General features: G+C 36.2%; 2 protein-coding genes across 7 annotated transcripts; both read left to right on the top strand.

Moving 5' to 3' along the window:
* The first annotated feature begins 1,572 nt into the window (after positions 1 to 1,572).
* bmal2 (basic helix-loop-helix ARNT like 2) lies at positions 1,573 to 22,548 on the top strand. Of its 6 annotated transcripts, XM_079252094.1 has the most exons (18): positions 6,264 to 6,279; positions 6,353 to 6,443; positions 11,250 to 11,379; positions 11,481 to 11,534; positions 11,709 to 11,750; positions 11,891 to 12,048; positions 12,403 to 12,482; positions 12,699 to 12,791; positions 14,006 to 14,123; positions 14,197 to 14,346; positions 14,500 to 14,743; positions 15,412 to 15,518; positions 15,832 to 15,982; positions 16,075 to 16,145; positions 17,131 to 17,245; positions 17,443 to 17,530; positions 19,371 to 19,470; positions 19,602 to 22,548. In XM_079252094.1, the coding sequence occupies exons 3-18, from the start codon at positions 11,303 to 11,305 to the stop codon at positions 19,757 to 19,759; spliced, it is 1,806 nt and encodes a 601-aa protein (XP_079108220.1). In that variant the 5' UTR covers positions 6,264 to 6,279; positions 6,353 to 6,443; positions 11,250 to 11,302; the 3' UTR covers positions 19,760 to 22,548. The 6 variants fall into 6 exon arrangements, with proteins under 6 accessions (XP_079108216.1, XP_079108218.1, XP_079108217.1 ...); XM_079252090.1 differs by lacking the exons at positions 6,264 to 6,279; positions 6,353 to 6,443 and adding an exon at positions 1,573 to 1,813 and having other exon boundaries at positions 11,253 to 11,379; XM_079252092.1 differs by lacking the exons at positions 6,264 to 6,279; positions 6,353 to 6,443 and adding an exon at positions 1,573 to 1,813 and having other exon boundaries at positions 17,134 to 17,245.
* A 476-nt stretch (positions 22,549 to 23,024) lies between these two features.
* On the top strand, positions 23,025 to 25,846 carry LOC306765561 (guanylyl cyclase inhibitory protein; the record flags this gene model as incomplete). The annotated part of the gene is made up of 5 exons (XM_079253041.1): positions 23,025 to 23,095; positions 24,680 to 24,812; positions 24,906 to 25,055; positions 25,195 to 25,300; positions 25,710 to 25,846. The coding sequence occupies 5 exons, from the start codon at positions 23,025 to 23,027 to the stop codon at positions 25,844 to 25,846; spliced, it is 597 nt and encodes a 198-aa protein (XP_079109167.1).
* Positions 25,847 to 27,005: the final 1,159 nt, after the last annotated feature.

Here is a 27,005-nt window from a genome sequence, read left to right as displayed (position 1 = left end):
GACAGCAACTGCGGTGGCAATATGTATATATATGTGTATATATATATATATATATATATATATATATATATATATATATATATATATATATATATATATATATATATATATATGTATATGTATAAAAAAAAAAAATTATATATATATATATATATATATATATATATATATATATATGTATATATATATATATATATATATATATATATATATATATATATGTATATATATATATATATATATATATATATATATATATATGTATATATATATATATATATATATATATATATATATATATATATATATATATATATATATATATATATATATATATATATAACTCCGTGTGGAGTTTGCATGCTCACCTAGTACATATGTGGCATTTCTCTGGGCACTCTGGCTTCCTCCCACCTAACAAGACATTAGGTTAATTGCTATGCTTAATCGATCACATATCACTTATAAGTCACTTTGGATTAAAGTGTCTGCCAAATAACTGCAGAATTGAATTTTTTCAGTAGAAGTTCTCAGCTAAACTGCTTTGTTTGCTTGTTTGTTTGTTTGTTTGTTTATCTCAGCTACCCCTGCAATTGCTGTTTTCAGTCCAGTTTTATTTGCAATAATGAAAACAAGGTTTATTTGTACTACAACAATTTGGAAAGGCAGTTTCCACACTTAACAGAAGAGGAAACTTTCTATGTTTACATATGATAAGCAGTCTACAAGACTTAAGTTGCTGCAGAACAGAAATGCACTGAATTTAGCAGTGGACTGTGATTTCACCTATTGCTTCTTAGAGAAAACACACATATAGCATTATTCTAAGAAAAATATATATATGTAACCTATTTACATAATTTTGTTTTCTGGAGTTTTTCTTGCATTGTTAGATATAGCATCTAACCTTGTTTTTTTTTTTTTTTTTTTTTCTTTCATTTGTTTTTACAACGCCAGAATCAAATAAGTGGAACAAAACTAATACAGATTTAAAGTGGACATAAATTATATATTTAAGAGCATTTCTTGCGTGTTTTATGCAAACATAATATCTACAAATTTGAGATTTATTTTCCATACTAATATTAATTTAACACTTCTTCCACCAGGTTACAGAACTATTTGATGTAGTCTCATCTGTAATAATGATTTTTTTTTTTTTTTTTTTAAGTTTGACCCACATATCCCTGCCTGTATGCAACGTCTGACTCTTTCTGTGGTATTAAAGGTTATTAAGATAAGAGTTACTTTACACTTTTTCTTCATGAAATATTGCATCCACTCCTGTGCATTGCATGCATATTTGTCCAGTTGCATGAGTAATAGTTGAATAGTACACAAACATGTACGTGGTCAAGAGAAGAAGAGGTTATGCCTTTCACTTGAGAATAATAACTCATGCCTCCAATGTCAGTCATCTGGTAATTTAGACAATAAATTTCCGGAATTGACAGGAGTGCAGCAGGAGCACCGGCGGACAGCAGCGGTGACCGGTAGGAGGAGACTGTTCTCTGTCTTCCGCGTCCCCCCCCCACCGCTTCACACTGTCCTCATTGCACAGCAGCCTGTACCTTTGTGCACGTTTCTTCGCCCTCACCTTCCCTTCTTCTTTTAAATTAAAAGATCAATCAATATAAAACAGTTTCACAACATCTTTAAGGCTGCCTCACAACCTCTTCTGTGTCCGGGAGTAGTTCACTGCCTCATCCATGTATTGGAGTCCTGGGCCCCAACGCACCGGCTCCGGCTCCAGCCATGTCGGCGAAGAATTCAGCGGCTGGCGGCGGTGACAGAGCGGGAAGCGAACCGGCAGGTAATAAAACACTGACAAAAGCTGTCACCATTTTGACACATTTAAACCACAGTAGCTGTTTAACACGAGACATTTGCAAAGACAAAGAGAAGTGAAGCTGTGTTTGCGGGCTGTTTCTCGCCGGTTCTCAATAACTTTGCGCTATTCCGAAACTAGGTCAGTAGATCAGTGGAGCAAGCTCGCCCTCTAACGCTACGCCATTTATGTAACACTGCACGATGTTGTTTACCCACCACCGGTGTTTTATACACGATAAACTTCTGTCTTGAATGTCGCTTGTTATTAAAAATGTCATTATTTAGACTTTAATTGTATTTCAGATGCCTGTTAATCCATACAGCCAAACCACTCGATGGTTAGCTTAGCGTTTGCAGTAAGGCCTGTTTGTTTGTCGGAGCTGTAGTGTTTCTCAGAGATGTGTTCATTTGAGATGGTGTTGCAGTTCAGGACAACTTGTTACCTCTGGTTTTATTTATACTTCGAACTGGTGCTAAACTGGTGTTAATGGAAACGTCCGTGTTGGTTCCAGTATGGTAGCTCCTACCAATGGTTGAATAACCTTAAGCATTTACTGGTCTAACATTAGCTGCAAGTTAGCCACAGTAAGCCTGAGCATGTCAAACTCAACTATCTGTTCATTTGAAGGTGAAATAAATAAATAAATAAAATAACATCATTATTGACAAAAAGCAAGATGTGGACACCAAATATAAATCCCTACTGTGATTATGAAGCTTCATGGCTTAAATCAAAACTGTTCCTCGGAGCAAGGTTGATTAATTTGAGATTTGAAGGCCAGATATGATAGACAAAGCATTTCTTTTCCAAATATTGATCCACTTGAGACTTATTGGACCTTTTAGCATCCATAACATACTTTATTGTTTAAGTTGTGAGTAGAAACTGTTAAAAAAAAAAAAAAAATACACAGCCTAGTTCATGAGACAGTGATTCTAACTAATGCATAATTAATCAAATGTTTAATCCTTTACTTGATGAAACATGACATATAACAAAGCCTCTAATGCAAAATTATTATTGTGTCCCAATAGATTGATTGATCAGAAGAGACAGACAGGACTTTGAAAAGCTATGTTCAGTAACCTATGGTCTTTTTTTTTTTTTTTTAATGGTAAAGAAAGCAAATAATGGTAAAATAGTTTAAAAGGCAGTGAAAGTTATTCAGAAATATTTTAAAACACCAAGGCCTCATATACAGTTATAAATCGTGTAAAAATTGTTTTTAAGTCGCAGACAAGTAAACATGATTAATTGAAAATCAAGGAGGTTTACACAAGCTGTAAACAAGCATGTTAAGCGAGAGAAGAAAGAATAAAAAAGATATATGTATTAGGGGTGGGAAATCAAATTGAATATTGGGATTTTTTTGCTTCACAATTTTAAAATACTTCTTTTCTTTGTTAGAAAATCGATTTTTTTTTTTTCCCCCAAATAAAAACTATCTGTTATAAAATTTTTGTCATGTTGATTGATCTTTTTACTTATCTTCTTTGGCATTATAGCAGCACAATGATGGTCTGGCTACTGTGTTGTTTTTTTCCTAATTGAAATCAAGAAAAATGACTGGCAAAAAAAGTTTTGTACATTTTTTTTGTTTTTAGTCTATAAAAATCAGCAGTATGAAGAAGAATCGTGATAATTGCGATTTAAATCGAATCAGCACTCGTAATCAAATCGAATCGGGACAAAAGCATATCGTCACAGCCCTATTAAAAACACACCTTTCTTTTGTGAGAAAGCAAGTTAGACAAAAACAGTTTGGGTGGTTGACACAAGAGAAGTCTGGAGAATTTTGGCAGTGACTGATTGAAATGCGATTGTGTAATAGCTTTTAGACCCTTCATGCAGACTGGTGGCTTGTATCACCCAACTCAGGAGCTAGAGAAGTGGCTACGATTTTTGTTGGACATGCAGCTTCCAGGATGATTTTTTCCAGCGATATGAATGATAAAAAGTAAGGTTGGGAAATCAAATCGAAAAAATTGAATCTGTACTTTTTGCTTCACAATTTTAAAATTGACTTTTTTGTTAATTTTTTTTTTTTTTTTTTTTTTAAATAAAAATAATCCATGATAATTTTTTGACATTTTTATTGTTTTTTATAGAAATTTTATTTATAACATATTTTCCAAGAAGTTTCCTAATATAGGTGATTCACCTTTATTGATTCCCTTCCAGGGGCATGACCACATATGAGCTAAAACGGACGTGTCTTAATAAACTCAGTCATCAGCCGTCTCCATGCCGTGAGATTCCCATTGTAATACAGTAAACTTTGTTGCTGACATGTCTATTACAATATATGTTTATTGTTTATGCTCAAAACTATATTGAATTTAATCTAGTATGGTTACCTTTGGTTCATCAATCAACTTCCATGAATATTTTTTATAGAAAAAAGAAAATACAGTGTAGTGCTACTTACAAAGTAATAGAATTTTTATGCACCTTAAACTCTTTAAGATTCAGTGTTATCTTTAAATGGTAAAGAAATGATAAAACATCAAGTAACAAAACAAACAAGTTACAAATGTCCAATAAAAATGAATGAAATATGTAAAAACTATCTATTTTATCCTGGCTTAAATTGACCAGAAGTTGTAGGAACTTTTTAGGAAAGGAAAACTACGTGTTGTCTTCTGAATATTTATTCAAATTAAGCCATAAAAACATCTTTGCGTTTATACCTTCTCTACATTTAGGTTACACATAATTATACAGCTAAACATGTATTTAGGTCATGAGACTTGAGTCACTGTTGGTCTGTTTTGACACTTGAATTGTGCAGCTGCATTCGCTGCTAGCATTGTACTACGCCACAGTCTCAGAGTTTGTGGTCTTAAAATTGAATTGTGGGTATTGACAAAGAGATTGTGGGATGTTAAAATAGAGATCGCTGACTAAACCATACTGATTTCAACTCTTTTCTTTTTGAAAGCTGAATAGTCAGAATGCCACATGAAAGCAGAGTCTGCAGATTAGTTTTAGCCATGTTGCATGTTTCACTTACAGCATGTAATAAACTGGGAGTTTGCATGTTTGCATGTTAATGCAAAAAAGTAAATACGTTATTGAAAGTATTCTTAAAACACAGTAATCTGTATTAAATAATATCTCTGGCACGCTCTGTCCCTTAATCACATTAAAATTTGAAGGTAAGTCAAAGACTGACGGTTACAACTGAAGAGGACCTACCGGGTAACTCTTAGGTGTCTGTTAATGATTACTTCATGAATGCATTGTAGGGTGTAAAACGATAAACCATGACCTAGTTTATAGAGTTTACTATCTCTTTTACAGTTGTACACAACTGTGTGTTTTTTGTTGTTGTTTTTGGATGCAGTTTGGATATGCACATCCAAGCCTCGCTCAGTTAAATTTCTGAAACTACAACTGCAGAATTGTTGGCTTAAACGTTTAATGACCAGATATTTTACATGACGTAACTCTACAGCAGTGTGAGTAACATTCACGCGGTGAGGTGTTTGTTTAGGTGCAGCAGATACTCATTCAAGTATTGAGTGAATGAGCTTTTGAATGAGCTTGTAAGTGAGCATGTGAGTGTCAAAGACAGATTGTAGGGTTTTTAGAAGGATGTACATATGGCCTGATGTCCAGTCAACAACTTGTCTTTTTAACCGGTTAACAGTGTATCCATTGAGCAAAACTTGGCAGGGAGAGTGGGATTAAAAGTCAGGTCAACACTGATCTGTTAATTGCTATTTGGGTCACAGGGACTGTAGGGTTCAGTTAAAAATAGATGCCATGGATTTTAAGTTAGCATTTTTAAGTTTTTATGTCTATCATACAATATAAAAGGAAATAAAAACATGATTGTTTGGTTCCATGAACACATTAACATTTTTAGATTGTCAGCTGCATAAAGAGGATATTTTCCAACTGATTTAAGCTTCAGTAAAATGTTAGTTGGCTCTCCTGCTTGTTAGAAAGTCAGTGAAGCACTGTAATAAGTTAAAAAAAAAAAAATGTTAGTACTAACTAAGAGGTTGAATGAAAATATTAATGTGAGACAACAGATACTATTTTTGGTAAAGTGCCCCGAGAAAACATTGTGGCACTGTACAAATAACGTTGAATGAATGAGCAATTGTTCTTTCTTGTTGTCATTAAATGCTAAACTCATACAACTTATCCACAAGTCCACTTATTTTGCGTGGGTGTTTGGCTAGCACCTATGCAATAAAAAATTGGTTTTTATTTAGCACACTTTTTCAAGAAATAAAATGCTACCATGTTACAGTCCACAGCTAAAAGTCTCCTTTCGCTGATAAGCCACAAAATAAATGAAAAATTGAATTTTATTCATACTTCCTGCTCTCTAGAAACTTTAAGGGATTTTTTCCTTCTGATCTGGTTGTGTTCCTTTTTCATTTGTTCCAGTTTCCTTTTATTAGTGATTCTGCATACTACGCCGGATTTACATGGTAAAAAAAAAACAACATTCAAAGTTCTAATACAACTACTTGCTCATGCTGAATGAGATTTTTACTCCCACAGAAAGGCTGAGTCTGATTGGCCCACAAGTCACCAACTTTGTCTGGGATTGGGGCCAAAACTGCATCATGGACAGCAAGTTATTAGCCCACAAGTAAAACACAAAAAATACACAAATGCATCACATTTGTTCTCATTTGCCTCATCACATGACTGCATGATGTTTTTTTTCTCTCAATAAAAATTGTACATGTTTTATGTTGGTGCAACACAAGTGTAGTGATCAGGTTTGAAAAGTAAAAGCAAGTATTTCTTCCATTAAGTTTCAATGGATTAATGCACACAGGGATTACAGTTGGGACTGTTTGCAACCGCCTGCGACTTTCAGGTCAGGGATCCTACAGTTTACCCATTCACTATACCTGCTTCTTCCTGTACAGTCACCTACTAGAACTTTTGCTGCGTCAGGGAATCAAAATTTCAGACCTGCTTTAAAAATCCTGAAGAAAACGGATAACCCTGAACTCCTGGAGTCAGTCCATCATAGTTCTAGTCTTTTAGCATGGCTTAATTAATTAAATATATTTTCTAATAAATAATCTTCTAATTTAAGTGTATTCTGACTATAATTCTATTCTTCTTTATGCCTAGTCTGCAATCAGTTTTAATCCATTGTCGACTGTATCAGGTACTTTTAGTCTGAAAAGTCTGTGGGGTTCTTTTTTTTTTTCCATTAATTCACTTCATTTGTGGTATTTTACAAAGGATCCTAAATTAATTCAAGCTAAATACCAAATGTGGCTGGACCATGACTGTGACATGTACATCTCAGACAGTTATTCATGACAGTGCCCACATTGTTGTACAGCAACATTTCTGTTGCTGACCTCTGTGTAAACAAGGAAATGTTTTAGCTATGATGCTGACACGACCTACATACTGGCTATAACTTAAATGCTTCAAAACAAGGTGAAAGTAAAGTTTTACACCTTTTTATGTCACCTGTGCCATACCTGCTATTTTTGAAGCCAAAGATGGCATTGTATCAGTTTCCTTTAAATCAGGTAGTATTTGTCAGGTTTCTTCCTCCTTGTGTATATTATCTTTCTGACTTGGAAATATGACTGGAGGAAGGGCATTCCTTGTAAAAGTGTTGTTGTATTTCAAGTGTATTACAAATTGCTTCGAGAAATTTGATAAGATGTGGTATGCTATGTTCACAATTTAACTAAGCAAATAGGTATGTGCCTCCTTTTGGGTAATTACTGCATGGGTGATAATCTTTCAGCTGGCCACAAGTTATTTAATATAAGTGATGCAATCAGTAGCTTCTCAGAAACTATGTCAAAGACATGTCCTGTGTTTGTGGACAAGATGTCTGTTTTAAGAAGAGTTATTGGCCTTAAGTAGTGACAACATTAAAGAGCTTGCAGAAACTACAAAAACTGGATTGTTCGGTGCATTATTAAAAACTGGAGCAATGTGTGGAGCCATTGTCTTCTATGAAGAAATGTGGTTGTAAAAAAAATCCTGAATGATGGTGAACATTGATCATTAAAAACATTTGGTGAAATCAAATTAAAGAAACAAAGCAGTAAAACTCAGGGTTATGTTTGGGAGATCAAATCGAAAATAATCAAATATCTGGATTTTTTTTTGCGTCACAATTTTTAAAATAGTTTTTTTTTTTTTTTTAATAAATACAAACAATCCATTTGAAAAAATGTTTTTGTCATTTTTTATTATTTTTATTGATCTTTTTACTTGTATTCTTGGTCATTATAGCAGCAGAATGATGGTCTGGCTACTGTGACATTTTTTCCTAATTTAAATGAAGAAAAATTACTATCAAAAAGGTTTTGTACATTTTTTTTTAAGTCTACAAAAATCAGCAATATTGCAGAATTGTGAGCATCACAATTAAAATGGAATCGAATTAGGACAAAATCATCTCGTCACAACCTTAATGTTTAATAGTGAAAGTAAGAGCCTTTTCACACAATGTAATGTAAAGTGAACTTAAGGGATTGGGACTGAACAGCTGTGTAGCCATAAGAAAACCTCTAATCAACAGTCGGCTTAACCAAAGAAAAAGGCTTCAATTTGCTGGGGAGCATAAAGATTAGACTCTGGAGCAATGGAAGAAGGTCATATGGTCCAGATTTACTCTATTCCAGGGTGATCGACGTTATCAGGGTTGGAAGAGAGGCAGATAAAGTGATGTAACCATGCCAAGTGCCTACTGTTCAAGCCTGTGGAAGCAGTGCTAGGATCTGGGGTTGTTGAAGTTGCTCAGGTCTAAGTTCAGCAACATTATGTGCCTGAAGAATGAGGTCAGCAGACTACCTGAAAATACTAAATGAGCAGGTTATTCCATCAATTGATGTACACACAGAGTACAGTGAACAGGGCCACACGCATGTTAAAAATTCTGCTATTTATATGTTTTGGTGGATCATTTATGACCACACTGCTTCAACTGGCTGTTGTGGAGTCTAACATGTGAAATGACCCGGACATGTAGATATATTCTTAATGTCCTAAGTAAACATCTAACAGACACATTTATCAAGCACATCTTTAAGTTTTTGTTAGAAATGTAATCCATCAACCAAGCCCTTACTTTCAAACAGCCTTCATGTTGACAACAAAGCTTGGTTTCTACTAAAGGCTCCACATCGGCTCAGAACAGTCCACGTTTCTTTGCGTTTCCAAAGGTAAAAACTGATGGGTGCCCGTCAGCCCTGTTTTTAAGAACCCTTCTGCTGGGATTCCAATCTTAACAACTTGGGGTACAAAGATCAGGGTTTATCGAACCAAACCAGTTGGTGGAAATGGGGCTTAAGATTCAATCTGAAAGATTACTAGATCTGTAACTCTGCTGTTTTCCTTGCAGCTCAGTTGACAGCCGGTGATTAACACTACTTCAGTGAAATCATCTGCTCTAGTGCATGGACTGGAAAAGGACAATGGATTCTTTTTTTTTAAAGGCTGCACTACTAAATTTAGAGGATTTCCGTGGGATGCTTAGTACATCTACTGATTTACAGTCATTTTATGATAGCACATTCCTACACATATACGCTCAACTAGCTACTAGCTACGAACAGTACACATGCTAATATTTTTTTTATCATTTTGTGAAAAAAATATTCACGTGGGTGTATCAATACACCCAGGTTCATGATTTCCCTCTGGGATTAATTATTAAGGTTGTTTTTTTTTGGTTTTTTTTTTTTATTTAATCTTCGTTCTTCTGATTTCTGTTATTAGACAGCTGATTGTTTTTGTATAGCTGATTTTTGTTTGGATGCTTTCTCAGCCAGGTCTCCTTTGTAAGAGATTTTTAATCTCAGTGTGATTACATGATGGAATAAAGGTAAAATTAAATACTGATGACATAAATGCTGCTCCTTAGGACTCCAAGGCATCTGGCATTCGCGTGAAGCATGTTTAGACTTTTTTGTAATTACACACTGGTTTAATAACAACGTTGACGTTAAATAAAGTAACCATTCAAAAAACCTAAAGACATATTGTGTCACGGTGGCAGTGGAGATGTGGTGTGGACCCAAATGCAGAGATGAGGGAAAACAGGATGCAGGTCGAAGATAGAGTTATTCCAGAAGAAGGTGAGGGCAGAAATAACAAAATGAACCAACAACCACAAACTGAAACAGAAGGGTATAAATACACTGGACAGAACGAGACACAGGTGAAACAAATTAACTAAACGAACCCAGGTAAACTAAATCAATAGGAAATCTATGAAGCTAAACAAGAACCAAGGGAACTAAACAGGAAAAGGTACAAAATAAAACAGGAAACCAGAAACTAAGGCACCGAATGAAACCACATCATGACATATTGAAGCAGTAAATTTAGCTCAATTATAGGTGTCCAGTGCTGTAATTTCTCTTGATTAACCATGCAATATGAAAGGGCTTGATGTTAAATGAATACAAACTGCATTAAAAATGAACTTCAACTTGAGGCTGTAAATCTCAGATAAAACAATGCTATATCGTAACCTCAGCAAGAAATAAGTCAGATTTCTCCACACTGAGCCAGAAGACCTGGAACTGATCACTAGAAACAGAACTTCACAAGCATAAATTCTCCAGACTTCTCTTGTGTTAAACCATTTTTGTCTAACTTGCTTTTTAACAAAAGAAAGGTGTGTTTTTATTAGGGCTGTGACAATATACTTTCGTCCAGATTTGATTTAGAGTCTTTGAGTGCTGATTCGATTTAAATTGCAATTCTCACAATTCTTCAATATTGCTGATTTCTGTCGACCAAAAACAAAGAAATAATGTACAAAGGTTTTTTTTTCATTTCAATCAGAAAAGAAAACAACACAGTAGCCAAACCAGCATTCTGCTGCTATAAACCCAAGAAGACAAGTAAAAAGATCAATACAAAAAAAATAGAAATGACAAAAAAATTATAATTGATTATTTTTATTTATTTGAAAAAAAAAAAAAAAGATTTTTTAACAAAAAAAAAAAATCAATTAAAAAAAAAATCCCGATATTCAATTTTTTTAGTTTGAATTCCCAACTTTAGTTTTTATCATTCATAACACTGCAAAAAATCCTCCCGGAAGCTGCCTGACCACCAAAAATGGTATCCACTTCTTAAGTTTCTGAGCTGGGTGATACAAGCCATCAGTCTGCATGAAGGGTCTAAAAGCTATTACACAATCCCATATCAATACGTTACTGCCAAAATGATGCATCATGCTGTGCATCACCTTTAATTTTCAGCGCTTTTGTTGGCTCCTTGCTAACACTTCTTGTAATTGAAGTGATGTAAGGAAGAGTTTTTTTTGGGAAGCCCTCAGTGTGATATTTCAACACTTTGATCACATAATACTATTTCATTTATATTCTAGAAATGTTGTCTTAGATGTAACTGAATGAGCTGCTGCAGTTCATTTGTTTATTTTATATTTCAGAAGATGTGCTGGTTGAGGAAGAACAAAGCAGTTCTCTGTCTCTGCCCAGCCTGATGACCCCTTCCTCAGTGTCTGGCACGTCCTTGAGCATGGAGATGCCCAGGAAACGCAAGGGCAGCACAGACAACCAGTAAGTATAACTGATATGTGTCTTAGTTTGAGCCAATGAAATTCTAGATCTGGTGACTAAAGTTAATTTAATCTTTTTCTGATTTAAAATTTTCTTCATAGAGATTCAAAATCTGCTTCTTTCAATGATGCAGATATGGAAGATGACCAAAACAGGTATATTTGTTTGACGTTAACGTTTTTCCTTTCTCTGAGAATCAAATCCCATTTTTTAAAAAGCCATTAATTTATTCATTTATATTAATAAATAATTCTACAGCACAGTGGTGAACCTAAATCCATCTCTGAACATTTGTTTTTACTTTATCTTGTGTCTCTTCCTCACTAAAGGTCAGATGATGAGGACCAACAAGTCAAAATAAAATGCTTCAGGTAGATTCACATTTTAAACACAAACTGCACATTTCCTTTAACGTAATCATTCATTTTTAAGTATCCATGGTAAATTTAATACGTAACATAATTCAGAAATATCTGTACAGTTCTTCCGAGTGACTTGTTTCTGTCTGCAGGGAACCACATAGCCAAATCGAGAAAAGAAGACGAGACAAAATGAACAATCTCATTGACAAGCTTTCAGCCATGATCCCCACCTGTAACCCCATGTCTCGTAAACTGGACAAACTCACTGTGCTCAGAATGGCGGTGCAGCACCTCAAATCTCTAAAAGGTACCAACTCAGTCCATGACCCGTTGTTTCCAAGATACAGTTTATTTTCCTTTGATGATGCTCATTTTATTATAGGACAAGTGAAGTTTATAGCAAATAAACAGTCTTTTGTTCCTTCTAACATTATTTTTACTGCTCGAGATGAACAAGCCAATAATGTCATCTGTTTATGTTGATAATAGTAAAACTGAAGCCATATTTTCATAGATGTCAACATCAGTTTTTTGATCGTTATGCTGTTACCAGTGAGTTTGGTGAAGGGGTGTTATAAGATGGACACAGACCTTGATAGGAATGCTCATCTTGTTTTAAAAGCCAGACCTGCAACTAGACCTGCACTTTCTGTGTTGTCAGGTTCAGCTGGATGCTTTTCTGATGCCAGCTACAAACCATCGTTCCTTCCCGATGAGGAGCTTAAACATCTTGTCCTCAAGGTAAATGAATGTTTAACAATGAAGAAATTATCTTGAGAGTCGTATATTTTACATTTATATCAAAACTTAGTTCACATGAATATCAGTTTTAGTCACATTTAGTGATTCAGAGTAGTATTATCTCCTGAGTCATGATTTAAAATCCCTTGATGGCCTCATGCTTTTGTTTTCAACTTGTTATCAATTTGGCTTTCCTTTTCTGTCTTTGTTGTGCAGGCTGCAGATGGGTTCCTGTTTGTAGTGGGCTGTGATCGTGGGAAAATAGTTTTTGTCTCAGAATCCGTCACGAAGATATTAAATTATAGTCGGGTAACGCTTTAACATATGTCCCAGAATGTGTTAAATGTTTATTTGTGTGAAAATCCTGGACACTCTAGTTATGTTACTGTAGCATTAATGTCAATTAATTTGAATCCATGACATGTTTTGGGGCTTTAGAGGGATGTGTTTAGCACATAGACCGTATATGAAAGATGGACGGAGCCTCCGGCGGTTAAAAGTGAAGCCTATGCAGAAGTCCATAAAACTGCAGTTCCCTCTTCGTCCACTAGAGGCTGGCTGCAAAACAGAGCGAATCCCCATAGACTCCCATGTTAAAAAGACCAACTTCAAAGCAGAAATAAACATGTTTACAGCTTGGTTGAAAAATCCATTTACCTTCATGACAACTGTGAGGGAATATTTTTCTAATTTGACCATTTAAAAGTAATTTAATCTTAAAATTTGGCATATTTGGGGGGGTGTCGTTTTGATTGACAGGTACCCAATCTCCCGCTTCAAGTAAGAAGAAGCTAAAACAACTGCAGTTTTTAGCCGGTTAACAACGTGACTTCGCTTTAGCCCACTTACCTCCGTTAGCTGGTTATCTCCGGGTTAGCTCTGTTAGCTCTTAGCTACAGAAAGCTCGGAGTTCGCTCGATGTCAATCATCCACCATGACGCTCACAGCCCCCCTCTCAGCTCCACCTCTTTGCCCATATTTGTATTTTCTGGGCGAGACGACACACATGCCCCTGCCAAGATGGTGATGGTAGGAACCGCCCACCGAGCTGCAATTCAGTTCTTCAGAAACCTATTGGTTGACGTCACGGAGGCTCCGTCCATCTTTTTATATACAGTCTATGGTTTAGCATCAGCGGCCCTCATTTAACTGTAGCGTAATTTAGAAAACTGATTTCTGTTGCTTTATGTATATTCGTTATTTAAAAGTAAAATTCCTAGATTTCAAATGGCCGCATTAATGATGAGAATTTACATAAACTTGTCAGTATAAAGCCTTTTTTGTTGGGAGTTTGAGTACAGTGAAATGTAAATGCGCCACATTTTTATCACTGTTGTGACAGCAGACAAATAGACTTTTCTCTCAGCTTCTACCTCATACAGTGGTGTGCTTCAAGCAGCAGTTCCCAAGAAACATATTTTACTTGATTTGTTGTTAGCGGGACTTGCTTAGATGGATATAAAAAAAAATAAAATTTTCTTAGTTCTTGTTGTTTACGTCAGCTTGGTGTCGTTTTCCTGTAGACGGAGCTGATTGGACAAAGCCTGTTTGATTACATACACCCCAAGGACATGGGAAAAGTGAAGGAGCAGCTGTCAGCTTCTGAGTTACACCCTCGCGAACGGCTAATAGATGCCAAAAGTAATGCATTAATTTTATTTCCCATTTGTGCATCAGTACAGTACGCACGTGTTTATTTAATTCTATGTTTCAGCTGGTCTGCAGGTCCAGGCTGATCTTCCAGTCGGGACAATGCGGCTCTGTTCAGGCGCACGCCGCTCTTTTTTCTGCCGTATGAAGTGTAACAAAATATCTGTCAAAGCAGAAGAGAAGGAATCCCAGGCCAATACTTCCAAAAAGAAAGGTAGAGAATAAACAGCATATCACCTTTGTGCATTTCGAAGTAACCACTTAGAAATGCACAAAGGTATCAAACTTGTTTAAACTGTAAAAGAGCAGCTTTATCTGTATATGTTGTATAAATGCATGCATGTTCTCTGTGTCTGGAAATATTTAGAGTCCCAGAAATACTGCACAGTCCACTGTACAGGCTACATGCGCAGCTGGCCTAGCAGTCAGATGGGAGCAGAGGGGGAGGGGGAAGCTGACAAGCAGGATAGCTCCCATTTCAGCTGCCTGGTGGCATTGGGACGTGTCCATTCCCACTCATCACCCCAGGTTAATGGAGAAGTCAGAGTTAAACCCACAGAGTTCGTCACACGCTATGCCATGGATGGCAAATTCACCTTTGTTGATCAAAGGTAGGTTTAAATTTCAACAACAAGTTTTTTTTTTTGTTGTTTTTTCACAACTTCTAGTGATGTCTCTACATTTTGATGTGCTTTTAAAAGAAAAGCACAAAGGCTACTTTCTTTATGGTTTGGGTTCTATAATATGGCCTCACCTGTAGAGCTTTTAGGACTGTTGAGGATCCCTCACACCCTGACACTCCCACTTCAGCCTCCTCCTTTCAGCTAGATGGATCTGCAGCTTCCGTACTCGCTTCACGGGACCGTCTAACAGCTTTACCCCCCAGGCTGTCAGGATGCTGAACTCTACCTCCCCTCTCTGTCCCCTCCCGCTGGACTGTAGACATTTAAAAACTTACCAACCAACTACTGACTCTTTGCTGCACAAATTTGCACACCTTGAAACTTAAACTGTCTGCCGATGCCAGTTTATTTTCATTCATTGTGGTCTTCATCGCATGTCTTTTATTTAATTTTATGTGAGCTTGTCACTTCTGTGGGGAGAAAAAACACTATTTTGATTCCTTTGTATGTTCTGATATGTGGTGAATTTGCAATAAAAGTCTTTGACTCTTTTGAATCTTTGAATGTAATTTGTTCATTTGAAAATAACACGTGGAAAAAAATGCACTTAAGCAGATTAGTGCTGTATACTTATTTCTTTTTTTTTTCCATCACAGAGCAACAACCGTTCTAGGTTATCTTCCCCAAGAATTGCTTGGGACATCATGCTATGAATACTTCCATCAAGATGACTTACCGCATTTAGCAGATAGACATCGAAAAGGTAAGCAAATTCTTTTCAAAGGTCACCTTTCTAGTGATTTCTTATAAGTGGTTTGCATGCAGCTGCTATAATAATCTGTATGTATCTTAATGAGACATGGCAGTTTTACAGCGTTAAAAGCTTAAACTATATATATATATATATATATGTGTGTGTGTGTATATATATATATATATATATATATATACATATGTGTGTGTGTGTGTACGTGTTTATATTTAACAGATTAGAGTATTGCAGTATTGGATTTTTTTTTTTGCATTTCACATTTCTGTGTACCCTCTATCTTCTATTCTTTTTCTGTATCTTGCAGTGCTGTGGAGTAAAGAAAAAATAGAGACAAACTGCTATAAGTTCAAGACAAAATACGGTTCTTTTGTTACTCTGCAAAGTCAGTGGTTTAGTTTTGTAAATCCCTGGACCAAAGAAGTAGAATACATAGTGTCAACTAACACAGTCATATCGTAAGTGCATGCTTAAATCCCTTTTTTTTAATTCGGTAATTGTCTTTGTTTAAGTATATTAACTACAGCTATATGTGTTGTTTCATCACAAGGCATGATAACAATCGAACAGGACGATCAGGAAACAAGTCTGAACAGTCGAGCAATTCCAAGACTTCTGAGGGTGAGCTGATTTGTGGGAGAATTGTTGAAAGATGCTGCATTATTGATGTTAATAAATCTTCTTAGAGATTAATGTCAGTGCTGCTGAATGTGTTTTTGTCACGTCTGGATGAGCAAACTTGTTTTTTATACAGAAAATCGAAACTTCCCCGTGGAGGTAGTCTAGCCTGCATTCAGGCACCTTGACAGGAAGGTGCTCACTGAGGGAAAGCATCATAATTTGGCATATGATCTGTTTTTCTAGAGGAATCTCACAAATTGTTTAATAAAATAGCAACTCCGCCCAAACTTTTGTACCCCGTCGTCTTACATACCACTATCATCTGCAATGCTTTTATTGCTGCACATGGACGGATTAAATGCTGTTCTTTGCCATGCTTAAGATCAAGCCAGTTTCACTGTTTAAATATAATCAATTTGACAGGTTGAGGATTTATGTTGTTTCTAATGGATCTGGAAAGGACTACTAGCAGTGATATACAGTCATTCTCAAATTTATCCATGCCCTTCCATTAAAGAAGAAGAAAAAAGAGCTGCCTGTGAAAAAAGCTAAAATTGACAAAAGTAATTAAAAAAAAAAAAAGTTTTTTTGTTTTTTTTTTTTTAAAGTAAATGAATAAAATAATATGTCACATCAATCATAAACTAATATTTTGTTGAACAATCCTTGGATGTTTCCAATACAGTCAGGTGGTTTTCTCTCATTTGTCCAGGACTGACTGGTTTGTTTTATGTTGTTTTTTTTTCTTCAACTAAATTAAATGGGAAAAAAAAAAAAAAAACAGTGTCTTATGTCACTAAATTACAATTTAGCAAATTTTTTAGTTACTGTTCCTTTTTTAGTCTCCAATTATTTGAGTTACTGTTGTAAATTCAACCTTTTCTTTAATGAAAGGGTATGAATTTGAGGATGACAGTAAAATTTCTGGTTTTGTTGCTTGTCTTTTTTTTCCCCAGTTCACTTGTAACTTTGATTTTTCTCTTAGAAGATTGCAAGAAGTCCCTCCCAATTATACCAGGGATCTCTAACACACCTGGAACCATGATATATGCTGGAAGCATAGGGACCCAGATTGCCAATGAGCTGCTGGATTTCAACAGGTGTGGCATCACAACAAAGTTTATAAAACTACCACAACCATGATTATAATCATTTCAAGTATATTCTTACTTTTTAATTTATGTACACAGTTGCAGCTGTGTTTTTCCAGCCACACTTGCAGTGTTTTATTACTTGTTTTAGCTGCTACTTGATCTACTTGATGCAGTATTGAGTTCTTCTCTGTGTGTTTCTTTAGATTGAACTCGTCACCCTCCAGCGGAAATGTCAGTCCATTCAGTTTCCAAGATAAGTCTCCACAAACTCTCAATCAAGTCAGCAACAATGTAAGTGATTCGACATGTACCAGCCTTCACGTTAAACGATTTCTTCCTTTTCCGCTAGACATTGTGTCTAAAAAAAACTTGCTTTTGCATGGAAATAGTTTTCATTAACACTGAGCTGTAGGCAGACGTCATGGATTTGGCAGCTTTGGTTAGTTTGTCTTGTGTGTGAGCAACATAACTCAAAATGGTTATGAGTGGATTTTTATTGCATTTTTAGGAAATCTCATAAAAGGAATACCAAACAAATGATTAGATTTAGGTGATGATCTGGATCACTGCCGGGGTCTTGCATTTTTTTCATCACTTACTATGGGAAGATGGGTATAATTTTGCCATTAGAGCTTATAATTAAAAGAATATTCCCACAATCATTTGTAAATTGGCCGCTTGGGTGCTTGTGGTAGATATATTATCTTACTACCTTATAGAAATCTTACCATGAATTTTGAAGGAGCTGAGTCTAAACAAAGCGACTAAGGTTTCTTGGCCCAAAAGTTCAACGTGCCGCTTCGCCATACACCGTCTGTTTCATTGATTTCCACTCAGATTAACTCATTGCAGATTCAATCATCTTTATTCTTTCATACATAATCTTGTGGCAAACAAAATACATCTACTTGCGCCCTGCAGTCAAAAAGCCTTTATCCTCCCGGGCCAAATATATGCTCAACCAGTGACACATTCCCTTTTTATACGTCACCCGCCCAGGTAACAATACAGCGCCCTCTAACAGCAACAGGTAAGAAAACAATTAAACAAATTGGCTCCTATAATAAATTTTTCATTTAACTGGCATCTTCTTGCAGAGATTGGCCTAATTTAGATATATCATCTACTAAAATATGTGTTCATAACATTCTAGATTTAAAATGATTCAGGGTAATAAAATACTTTGCCAAACTTTTGCAATTTTGTGCATTTCTATATATTGTCAAGAAGTTATTCCAGACATTTTGGTTTTAGGTAAAGCCTAAACTCATTAAATCATGCGTACATTTCTGCTGTACTGTATGTGATGGGTGATGCATACAGCAGCCTTACTTTGCCTGTGAGAAAGGCCTTACAATGTAAATGAGCTCGTGGTTGGACTTTTATTAAGCAGCAAAATTTAGAAACTGGTAAATGTACGTTTTAGTTAGTACTTTGGGTTTTATAGTGGAAATCTATTAGAGCAACATTGTTTGATGAAAACTTGCACTGAAGCGTCATCAAAGTATAAAATTTCTTCCATCTCAGCACCTGATTTGTTAAGGAGCTGGTCTGCTTGGTTGTTTATTATAAACCATGATTGATGTTATTTGTTGAAAATGTTGCATTAAAAGCAAATCTATTGACATGAACAGTTGTTCATACAGTGTGTTCATGATTAAAACTCTGTTCATACCTGTCATTAACATGAAAAGCACATGTTTTACTTACAAAAATGGTGGTTTGTACAACCCAGACCACCTTCAGTTTTGATCTTTACAGTGCCCAATGAGCTTAAAAATTAGTTTCAGTTTAGTTAAAAAGCAACAATTCAAAATAAAAATAATCCCCATGCACTTAAAAAAATACAGTAAATAAAATAAAATAAAAATTCAGAAAGTCAAGGGGATTGTTATATCTATAAAGCTTCCCTTGGCAAAGTAAATTTTCTCAACTGAACACAGCATCTAGACGATCATTCTGCTTGCCTAAATGCTGGACAAGACACACACACAAAAAAGATACAGTCCAACACCATCCAGTTATTTGTTAGTTAAATCAAAATTATTAGCTGCATCAGTCCAAATCAGTGTAACTGTGTCCATAAGATGTCTCTCTACAACATATAAGTTACTGATTTTTTTGACTCTAGGTGCCAAAAGTCGAAACGGCCGACATGGAAATCCCAGGAAAGTCCAGCTCAGACAACGAGCCCCAAGGAGCTTCATTCTCAGGCGGGGACACACTCATGGGTACTCACATGGATCCTGTTAATATGTTTATTTTTATATATGTAGGCCTACCTGCTCACTTTTTCTACCTGTCTGCTAATATGAATGCAACATCCTGTGTTTTTGTCTGTTCCTCTTTTGTCTTGCCTCAGCAGAAAACCCCCAGCTGGATTTGGACAGCGTAGTTGGACCCGGCCTCAGCAGTCTGAGCAACGATGAGGCAGCCATGGCAGTGATAATGAGCCTCCTAGAGACTGACACAAACTTGGGAGAAGCCGTGGACTTTGAAGAGATGCACTGGTCCTTATAGAATCTGTTTTACTGCATATTACAGCCACTGGGAAACACATGGACCGTCACTATGCTGGTGGCAGAAACTGGTACAACGCGAACTCCACAAAGCAGCAGACAGTGTTTATTTTACTTTTATTTATTAGTTATTCCTGTCAACATATGCTGTGTAGTGTTTGAGTGGCTGCTCTAAACAGGATCAGGACTGACAGCATTAAGGGACACCTGCTTTTCCTTCTCAGAAGGAGGATGTGCCTTTAAAGCCTTACAGCAGTCTGTCTGCCCTGAAACGCTGTTCCTCGCTGCTTCACTCAAATCCATCGGCCATGCAAAGGTCCGAGAACCCACAAACCTAAATGGCAGCACATAACATGGAAGTCCTTCCTTCTACTTCTCTCCTCCACCTGCATTTGAACAATGTTTAGGAGCGACAATGCAAAAAAAAAAAAAAAAAATTGCACTGAATTGATGAACAGTTGTAATTTCACTAGACAGCTTGAGAGCCTGGTCCATCTTTGCAACCGATTAGGACCCGAAACGTGAATTTTCAGTGTACCATGGCCGACCACACTTCCATAACCTCTAACTTTGAGAGTTGACAACGATGCGACCCTCGGAGAGTTTTTTCCTTGTCAGTATCTGAACATTTTTCATGCAAACCTTTTCTTCTAACCTCTTCTCGTGTACACTGAGTTAAACTTACTGTATATGTGTGTAGGTGGTATTATTGCAAACACCATGTATTCAGACCATATGTGTCTTAAAGGGATAGTTTGCATATTAAAAACCCAGGATTTTATTAGCTCTATCTTCAAAGACGCTTTTTTTTTTTTTTTTTTCCATCATCTGTGTAGATTTAGGTAAAACGAGTCACTAAGCTATGGATGCGTGGACAACAGTACAACGTCAACGTGTTTTTTCAGCACACGTTTAAAGCTAATCTTTAAGTCAGATGGCAGAAGCGGTAACTCAGGAAGTTATCCAGTTAAAGATTTTACGTACCTCCGTGCATACTGTACAGTGGTATGTGGTTTACTTGTTTACCTGTGCATCTGTGTTCCTACTCATTGTCAGCTTTCCAGGTGAGCCATAGCTTTAGCTATTTTTATTTGGTTGCTAACATACTGTTATGCTCTGACAGTCTTTCAGAAGACACGTTCATGTTTTATGTGCTCGTTAGAGGCGCCCAGCGTTGCCATGTATCCATTAATTAAGGGATTACGCTATGCAGAATTATCATTCCATAAATTCTAAATTTAGAGGTTTGTGTCTTCGTCTCTACATAATGGTCATGTGCATGACTCCTGGATTTATAAGAACCTTTGATGATTTGTGATGTGACATTTGATGAGAAGTCAAGTCCCCAGACATGATGGATCCTGTTGTCATTTACCTCATGTAGAGTTTTGACCTTGCTCAGAGTTGCACATTTTAACATTAAACATTGACAGCCGTTATTATAATAATCTGTTGGTTAGTGATCCACTGAAGAGACTCATTGCTTTTGATTTTTATCACCAAAGCATGTCAAAGTGAATTGGTCTCTAAATGGGAAAACTTGTTAATGCCAGATTATATGAAAATAATGTTTTTATCCACATGTTTAGTTGGGAAATTTGACTGTTTTGGCTGTTTTATAAGATGTAAGCACTTTTTAAACTTTCCCCTTTCAGATTAGAAAAAAAAAGAATATTTATCTTGTAACAATACAAAGTTGTAGATTTAAAAGAAAATGTATGCTGTCCAACATTATCGTTCGGCACGTCGACTGTCGATGTGTTTTGTATTCTAGAGACTTGTGTAAATGACATTTACAGGTTTGGTTTTAAGTGTTGTACACTTGTAAGGAGTGCAATGAAAACCTAAATTAATACATGTTAATGGTTCCCTCACCACCACCCCACCCCCTCATTACATCAGTAATGGCTATCTGAACCGCTCACAATTCAGCACAACATGAAACAGTTAAGGTTTCATCTTGGGCCGCAGTTTAGTGATTTTTTTTTTTTTTTTTTCTTTTTCTCGAGGGCTTTTTCTACCGCTGGCCCCAACAAGAACTCTTGGGTGGAAATGGTTGTGAATCATGAAGAATACTGTTTTTGTTTCTGGGTTGTTTTTTTTTGTCTATAATGCTTGAATTGTGAGGAGCCAGTTAAAGGAGCAGCTGAGCTCATAAGGACCCTCCTGCCTGTGTCCGAAGTGCCTTTGGACATTTCTGCTCGGGCACACAATGAACCTGTGTTTCTCCAAGAGGCGGCCTCCCGCATGGCGCCTCTACAGACTGAACAGAGGGCTGAAATGTATTTACTGGCTTAACTTGACGCACCATGGCATACTGTGTTCTTCATTAATGAAGTGGATGCTTGTTCAGACATGAAACGGGACCTGTACATGTTTGCTTCAGTACTCACTACCTAACCAAACATGGAGAGCTATGAAGCTGTGCCATAGACACAGGCTGGTCCTTTTCAGAGGCAAAATGCCAGTTTTGTACCATTTCTGTTGTTTCTGTTCTTCCTCCATCATTGCACTGTTGTGGCTGTCGTTTCCCCAGAAAGCTAAAGTATTGCTGTCATGTCAGCTTGTTTAGTGGTGCTAGAGTCATGAACCTTTTCAATAGGTCACAAATTTTTTGCTTTTGTTTCCATATAAAATAAACTGTAGTTTGTTGTTTTGTTTTAAAGCCAGGGAAATTTGTGTTCATTTCACTTGTCTAGTTGCAAATAAATTTAAATATTTGTTGAATTAGTAGACTTGGGAAAGTTGTGCATGCATCAAAATAAGGGCTTTTGGGGATTAAATGAGCAATTGGAAGAAGTTATTTACCGCTGTATCTCTTTCTTTACACAAGTTTCTTTTTCTTTTTCTTTTTTTTAAATAGGGGGGCAATTACATCATTGCTGTTACTATCAACTCGACTTGACCATCTCCCCAGTCTGTCATGTTGCTAATAAATCCTAGTTTGGTAAATCCTCAACAGAAGCTTTGGAAATTTAGTTTAGTTTTAATTTCATTTCAATCAAAAATTCTTGAAGTTTTCACCACTTTCCAGCCTGCTGGTTTTATTACCCTTGCTTTACTAGTTTGAGAGGCAGCATGCTCTAAGAACAATTACATTTGCCTTGCTGTGCACTGAGCCCTCCTGCCTGCCTCTTCTCTGAGAGTATTATCAGAGTAATTTGTCAAATGTGAGAAGGGGCAATTAGGAAAGATGGCATAAGCTGGGATTTGTAGTGTTTATAAAGTCATGGGTGAGGGTTGAGCCGTCGTTCCCCCTTCGCAGAATGGGTCAAGCTGCTAACCTGCCATGTAGGAGAGGAGAGTCCTACATTACAGAGCTGTACGAATGGTTCAGGTAACATTTTCACCTTTTTTCTCTGCTGATTGTTTCTTTAGAAGTTGTTAAAAGCTGTGTGTGTATCCAGGTACAAGATGGTGATTACTAAAAAGGGGAGGGAGTTGAAATTTTCAAGACCAGCCTCACTGCTGTCTGGTGTACAAAATTTTTAATGGTCTTGTTTATATTTTTGGACAATTTATAACTTTGCTATTAAAAAAAAAATCTTCATTGATGTGGATGCAAACATGGATAAACTACTTTTTCCATCAAAGATACACATCAGTGGAATATATTACCACCCAATGACAAACAAAAGAGGGGTTAGTATATGTAAATCTAGTCCAAAGAAATGACCTCTTAGCAGTCAGATTTGCCAGACTTTATGATAAGCAGATTTCATTAGTCAGTCCAGTATTTACAGTTGCGCCCCATGTTTTCTATCTCTTACAGTTCGTGTTTATTTTACTGTTTCTACTAAATGTAATTGTGTTTGAGGCCAATCTACAAATTATATTCCCGTGGGTTTTATGTGCCCTTTTGATTTTCAGGATTCTCTGATTTTTAACATCCAGTCAATAAGCAGCAGATGCAAAGCAGTCATTTGGTTTATTTTGGCGCATTTACATTTTCATTCCCATCTATACTGTCCATTTTGAATAGAACTTTAAATAAATAAAACAAGTGACACTTGGACAAAATATGACTAAGAGTTTTTCCAAGTCTTCCACCTGCAGTTAGATCTTTTCACTTTTAAAAGGGGGAAAAAAGTTAAATATTAGCAACTTTTGGATGCAACCATCACTGATGATGGGGGGAAAAAAAGGCATTTACAACAGAAAAACAACCTAAAATCTACAATAAGCTAAATCAAGGCCCTGGTAGTCCCCCAATTTAATGGTCACTCAGGATCAGTGTATCAGCCACTGGACAGTACAAGAATATTAGAAAATCACAAACCTTATTTTTAACGAAGACATAAATAGGATTTATTATTGATGCATATTGCTATGAAATAGCTTTGTTTTACATCTTCATATAAATACAAGGAAAAATTAAACATCTCAAAACCACTAAGGTTATACTGTGTTTATTTCAGAAAAAGTTTTGCATTCACCAAAGAGTTTGTTTCAATGCACTGAAAGTATTCAGTGACTTTTGTTTTATGTCTGTTATTTTTCCTGTTTTAATCTTTAAAAAAACAGTTAAAATGTTAGACGTGCCATCTTATAACTTCATATTTTTCAAGGGAAAAGGGTAATATTCCTTCCTTATAACCATACGCAGCTGTATGTATGGCAGTGTTTGTACAAACATCTTCATCTCCATGACAACACATGGCTTATTGGCTTCATCCTGCTGTGATACAGTAAAATGCTCCAAAATGATTTAGCCTAATTATCTTAGCTCTCAACTTGCAGGGTTTAAGCAAGCTTTTCAGCACGTGTAATCTCCCCAGGTTGAGGATGGGTTGACCTTAATTCTCTTAATTCTCAATTTAAAAGTCATGCCCTCTCCTGCTGCAGACCTGAACACTCGGCTGCGCTGCTTCAATGGCTTTTTGTGTATTTCCACTGAAATTCTCCTTCTTTTTGTTCGTAGAAAGTTTATTAATGAGTGTCCAAGCGGGCTGATCACACTTCATGAGTTCCAAAGGCATTTCTGCAATGGAACTTCAGGCGGTGAATCAGCTGAGTATGCTGAACAGATTTTCCGCACTTTGGACAATAATGGGGTAAGCAAGAGTGTGTGATTCTCTGAAGTCTTTACTTTTCCTTCATGTTGCCAAAAATAAATGGGTTTTACTATTAATCAAGCTTTCCTTCAGGACGGGGTGGTCGATTTCAGAGAGTATGTCATGGCCATCAGCATGCTGATTGAAGGCTCAGCTGTGGAGAAACTATGTTGGTCTTTCAAACTCTACGATAAAGACAAAGATGGAGCCATTACCAAGGAGGAAATGCTGGAGATCATGCAGGTGTGTGTGTGTGTGTGTGCTTTGCTCTTTTTTCACATACAAATACTGCACAAAGTATGGCAGAACTATTTCTGAGACTTTTGTTGATCCGGATGTCGCCTTGTTCAGTTTTACTGGTGGGTTTTCTTTGTGTTCACAGGCTGTTTATAAAATGAATGTAGCAGCCGCTTTAACCAAACCCAACACACTGTCAGCTGAAGAATGCGCCAACAGGATATTTGTGAGATTAGATAAAGACAACAATGGTGAGGAAATGATTTTGCCATTCTGCTTATTTCAACTTGGAATCAAAGAGAGATGTCACACTCACACATGTCAGGTGTTTTTCTCCTCTGTAGAAAGTAAACACTCTGAGCTCCACCACACTTTGGTTTGTTTTCTCAGGATGTGTCTGCGACACATCTACTAAATATAATAAATTTTTAAAAAAGAACATAGATTTCTCAACTTAAGATATTATGACTTCTCCATAAATTCTGATTTAAATTAATATACATGGAGATTATTTGTAGTAAATATACATTTAGTTATTTTATCTATGAACCCTCACAAACACAGATGAAGGAAAAGGATGAAACCTGATTGAATCACATCAGTGGAGTCTGTCCTCTGCTCTTTGTCTGTAATTACTGGCTGTCCTTACTCTGTCTGTAGACATCATCAGTCTGGAAGAGTTCATACAGGGAGCGCTGGATGATGATTGGATTCGAGAGATGTTGGAATGTGACCCCAGCACAGTGAAGGTGGAGAGGCCCTTGAGGAGGGACACTGCTTTGGGGACCCATGGATGACCGGACTGTCGGTGGTATTCAGAGATTCAATATATCATAGTCTGCTGCGTAATCTAAATTTAGGTGTGTTGCAGAAGATGTGTGCTACTTTCTAAAGTTTCTACAGCATTAAATGCAACATTTCCCCCCTGACCCTCTGTCCCCATTTTTATTTATATTTTTCTTGCTGTGCAATTTAACACAATTCGAATAATTTTCTGTTTTGTTTCATTGTCTTCATAAAACAACTCTGGTTCTCATAAGACCATGACATGCTGGATGTACTTATATTGCATCACTACACACACATTGAGTACTTGGGACTTGATGAACCAGTATGATGTGACATGCCTAAATCCATAGTTAAGTTTCATATCTAAAATGCAATAGGTTATGAATAAATTTCTTCCTTATTTGGCCTACAGACATACATTTTCATGAATAAAACTGAAAAAATTACTTTCGTCATACTCAGGATATATTTCTGTCATCTGGTCCTAGAGGTCACACTGAACTGAGGGAAAGAAATTTTCGCTGAATTGCTCCCTTTATGGAATCCACTTCAACATTGCTTAAAATGATCAAAGTTAAGATCACCTTTTGGGTGATCTGTGATAATTAGAGTGGTGATCGCAGGGCTTTAGCCTGCTAAGGGTTGTACACTGCCTTTTGGCTACTTATTTCTGGATTAGGCTTCAATTTACCCGCAATTCTAATTTTGTGGGGTTAATGAGCTTGTTGGATTTAATACTCACCAGTAGATGTCACCTGCGTTCATCTGAAGCAGACACATATAATGGCTGCAGTCGTAGTTTTTATTTATTTATTTTAGTTTTCTGAAAGATTATTACATTACATGACTTATTTGTTGCAAAGTGTAATCATAAAGATGATCATTAAAAAGGAACAAAAACAGAGAAATAAAGGCGAAAAACAAAGAAATTAAACAGTATTTTACAATGGGAATCAGTGATGTAGTTGTAAAGTTTGCACAGTTGTGAGGTTTTATTACGTTTAGGTTAGTACAGTTCAGTTTTTTTTTTTCAAATTTTTTTTAGAGTTACAGTTGTGCTCATTATTCATATTTCATTAAAGAAGGGGGAAAAAAACAGCTGCCTGTAAAATAAGCTGAAATTGACTTAAGTAATAATATTTTGCATTATTTTCTAATTCTGGTTCT

Source organism: Telmatherina bonti, assembly GCF_933228915.1.
Source record: "Telmatherina bonti genome assembly, chromosome: 2".
NCBI classification, from domain to species: Eukaryota; Metazoa; Chordata; class Actinopteri; order Atheriniformes; family Telmatherinidae; genus Telmatherina; species Telmatherina bonti.
The sequence above is the reverse complement of the archived record's forward strand: the minus strand, read 5'-3'. Positions and strand labels throughout refer to the sequence as shown.